This window comes from Cupressus sempervirens, chromosome 10 (assembly GCF_028749045.1).
Source record: "Cupressus sempervirens isolate cs-2001-9-10 chromosome 10, ASM2874904v1, whole genome shotgun sequence".
Lineage (NCBI taxonomy): Eukaryota > Viridiplantae > Streptophyta > Pinopsida > Cupressales > Cupressaceae > Cupressus > Cupressus sempervirens.
The window spans coordinates 359,521,271-359,524,690 of record NC_143127.1 but is presented as its reverse complement, the minus strand read 5'-3'; the positions used below and the strand labels follow the sequence as shown (position 1 = coordinate 359,524,690).

The window sequence follows — 3,420 nt, the reverse complement described above, 5'->3', positions numbered from 1 at the left end:
ATGTAAAATTTAAAAGTTTAGAAACCTTTTTATGGACATTCTTCCAGCTTATATGATTACAGTCTAATATATATTTTTTGTACTTGCAAATTACAAGTTTTCATCATATAATAAAGATTCGAGTTAAACTCGATGTCCAACATCTCTCCTTGCTTTTTCAAATAGTCAAGAAGTAATACACAATATAGAAACCAATCCAATTAAAATGAAATAAAATAAATAAAGATTAAATTAAATTTTAGTCTTCATTGATAAATTGATAATGTCTTAATAAGAAAAATCTTAACATACATTTATTTATTTACGAAGAATTTGAATGTGGAATTTTCCTAGGTGCTTGTGCTGTCAAAAAGCTTTTGTGAACACTCCAATTTAGAAAGAGCAAATATTAACTATATATCAGTATGGACTTAACTATTGCACCACCGGCAGATAAACTCTTCATAGAGTGACCAAACAAAGCAAATGAGATTGAATTTATACTCTTTGTTTGAAAAACTTGGGGATCAAGGAAACCTAGATCGCCCCGCTGATTGTTGCATTTTGTTCCTTGGTTTAGAAACTTGGGGACCAAGCAAACTTGGTGTTTTTTAATCTACATACTTGGAAACCAAGCAAACGCATTCTTTATTTCAAAATTTTAAATTAGTCCTGCCGAATCATGTTACAGACAAGTGACGTACCTAATGTATTTAACTTCTTCTGGGCATTGAGTCTATGGTCAACACAAACAACAAAATTGCCGCCCACAGGTTTGAATGCTCAAAAAAGGAAAAAATTTAACGGAGAAAACTTGATTTATATTCTTATTAATTATGTGATTGCTGAGCAGTTTAATTTAAAGGGCTTTTAGATCAGGGCTGAATATCTCCTCGTTTGGAAAAGATGAGTTGCAATCATTGCGAAAGAAAGAAGGCCCATGCCCTTCTCATTCCATTTCCTGCACAGGGACACATAACTCCCATGATGCGCCTCGCTTGGAAGCTCGTCTCTGATGGATTCCTCATCACCTTCCTCAACACAGACGTCAATCATCAGAGAATTATCAAAGCCAACAAGGACAAAACACTGCAAGATGAGTACAGCGATAAGATAAGAATGATATCTGTTCCTGGAGGACTGCCGCCCAAGGTAAGCCGCGGGGAGAACACAGAACATGCTGCCGAAATTTTTTTTGGAGGGGTTGAAAATTGGCTCGGACCTTCTGTAATTGACAAAGTTGTTGAGCAAATTAACGAGAAAGAAGAAGAGCAGAAAGTCAGTTGCATCATAGCAGACGTCTTGACGTGCTTGGGCCTCCAGACAGTGGCCCAACTCCATCATATTTCCCTGGTGGCTTTCAATACATCGCTTGTTTCCACCTTCGCCATCCAATACTCCTGCCCCAAGCTTGTCTCCCGTGGGCTTCTTCCTTCCGATGGTAAAACAATTTACATGGTTTCTTTTTATATGTAGTTTGATGATAGACCTCTGGTCTAAGTTGATCTGTAACTATTGGTGTTGAAGGTATTCCAAAGGAAGATATGATACGAAGATATCTTCCTTCTATGCCGCCGTTGAACTCTGCCCATCTGCCATGGATTTCTGGAGGAGATTACTTGTTTAAGCACATGATTCGCATGGGAAAAGAAGCGGCTAAGGTCGAATGGATGCTGTTCAACACTTTCTACGAGCTCGAACCTGATGTAATTGATGATTTGTCCAAGGAAGTGGGTGTCTGTCCTATTGGTCCCCTGATTTCCCCTCAAGTTCAGGACGGCGACAGAAAGCTCTCCACCGTGGCGAATCCAAGTATTTGGGAAGCTGACATGGAATGTTTGGAGTGGTTGGAAAAGCAGAGTGAGCAATCTGTCATCTACGTGTCATTTGGCATTCAGGCAATGTTGAGCAATGGGCAAGTGGAAGAGCTGGGTTTGGGGTTGGAGGCAACCCAGAGGCCATTTATGTGGGTTGTGCCCTCCGATCTAACGGACTGTGCCACTGCAGTTTTGGATCGGGTTGGAGAGAGAGGGTGCATAGTTTCTTGGGCTCCACAGTTGAGGGTGTTGTCACATCCTTCGATTGCTTGTTTTGTGACTCATTGTGGATGGAACTCTGTACAGGAGAGCATCATCATGGGAGTTCCCATGCTCTGCTGGCCTCACTTCGCCGATCAGTTCATTAACAGAGAATATATTGTACATGTCTGGAAAGTGGGCCTGCCGTTGAAACTCAATGAGGATGGCTTAGTGGAAAAAGAGGAGTTTAGAAGAGCTATAGAGATTTTAATCGCTAAAGAAGAAGGCAAGACAATCAGAGCAGAAATTGAAAAATGGAATAACATAGCTCAGAATACTGTGAAAGAAAGGGGATTGTCTTGCACCAACTATAAACTATTTGTCAGGGCCATGATGAAATGAATGAATCACCAAAGTATTGAATGGACCCCTTACAGACTTGTAGGAATGAGAGGGAGCTTATTGCTGTTGGTTCTTCTATTATGGATTGCGCTAAGTTGAATAAATTATTAATTTGAAAACGAGTAGATTTAAAATGTTTGAAATTTTCTCAATCTCAGGGGAAACCTTATTGGAGGGAGAAGTTTTTCTGTCTAATAATCCCGATTGTCTTTGGGCACCTTTAGAAGATTATTCACACTCAATTTGATCTATAAAACGGATCTAGACTAATTCTAGTATTGAATGCTTAAATAAAATCAAATTAGCAGAAGTCTTAATACATTTATACATAAATGAAATTGAGCATCAAAACTCAAAAACTTGAGGTGAAATAAACAGAATTGAGAAAGAGAAGAAGATAGAAAGTGCAAACAAAGTTTGATTTCGGAGTTCACCACAAACGTGACAACATCTCCGAGTCGGCTCCAATAGAGTACGACCGATCTGATTAATATCCAAAAAAGATTACAAATGCACCAAGACTTATCTCCTTAAACACATCAACATAACATGTCCTCAATGTGCAAAATAGTCTTCAAAAATCTCCTGAACATTCTCCCGTTCTCACCACTTGAATCAGCTGAATGCCTATCAAGGCCTCTCACCATTTCATTGTCCTTTAAAAATGAACTACCCCCCTCCTTTTATACATAAAACTTGCCTTAATTGGCCCAAAACCAATTAATCCATAATTAGGCATTTGAACCATAACACAGCTTCGAATAACCCCTTTGCCATTTTTATATTTTGGCATTACATTCATATTTGGGATTTAGTTATTAATAAAATAACAAATAAATCCTATTTAAAATGTGGGCGGTTTGTTTTTTCTCACTCAAATAATAATTATGCCCTAAATATAACAAACCCCAACGCGTGGCGCAAGGGCCACATATCTTTTACACTCACCGTAGGGTCGGGGCTTCAAATCCGCAGGCCATTTAAACTAAACTTTGTGGCAGGAACAATTTAAATAGAAAAT

The 3,420-nt window shown here is 38.7% G+C and overlaps 1 protein-coding gene across 1 annotated transcript; it reads left to right on the top strand.

Moving 5' to 3' along the window:
• The first annotated feature begins 869 nt into the window (after positions 1-869).
• Positions 870-2,518, top strand: LOC149534127 (UDP-glycosyltransferase 83A1-like). Its single transcript, XM_089804180.1, has 2 exons — positions 870-1,420; positions 1,507-2,518. The coding sequence occupies exons 1-2, from the start codon at positions 886-888 to the stop codon at positions 2,397-2,399; spliced, it is 1,428 nt and encodes a 475-aa protein (XP_089660306.1). The 5' UTR covers positions 870-885; the 3' UTR covers positions 2,400-2,518.
• Positions 2,519-3,420: the final 902 nt, after the last annotated feature.

Bases quoted from the DNA above. Each gene is read 5' to 3' on its own strand.
- LOC149534127 (XM_089804180.1), top strand. From the start codon at position 886: ATGAGTTGCAATCATTGCGAAAGAAAGAAGGCCCATGCCCTTCTCATT. The intron at 1,421-1,506 runs GTAAAACAATTT...TTGGTGTTGAAG, and splicing joins TGGGCTTCTTCCTTCCGATG to GTATTCCAAAGGAAGATATG.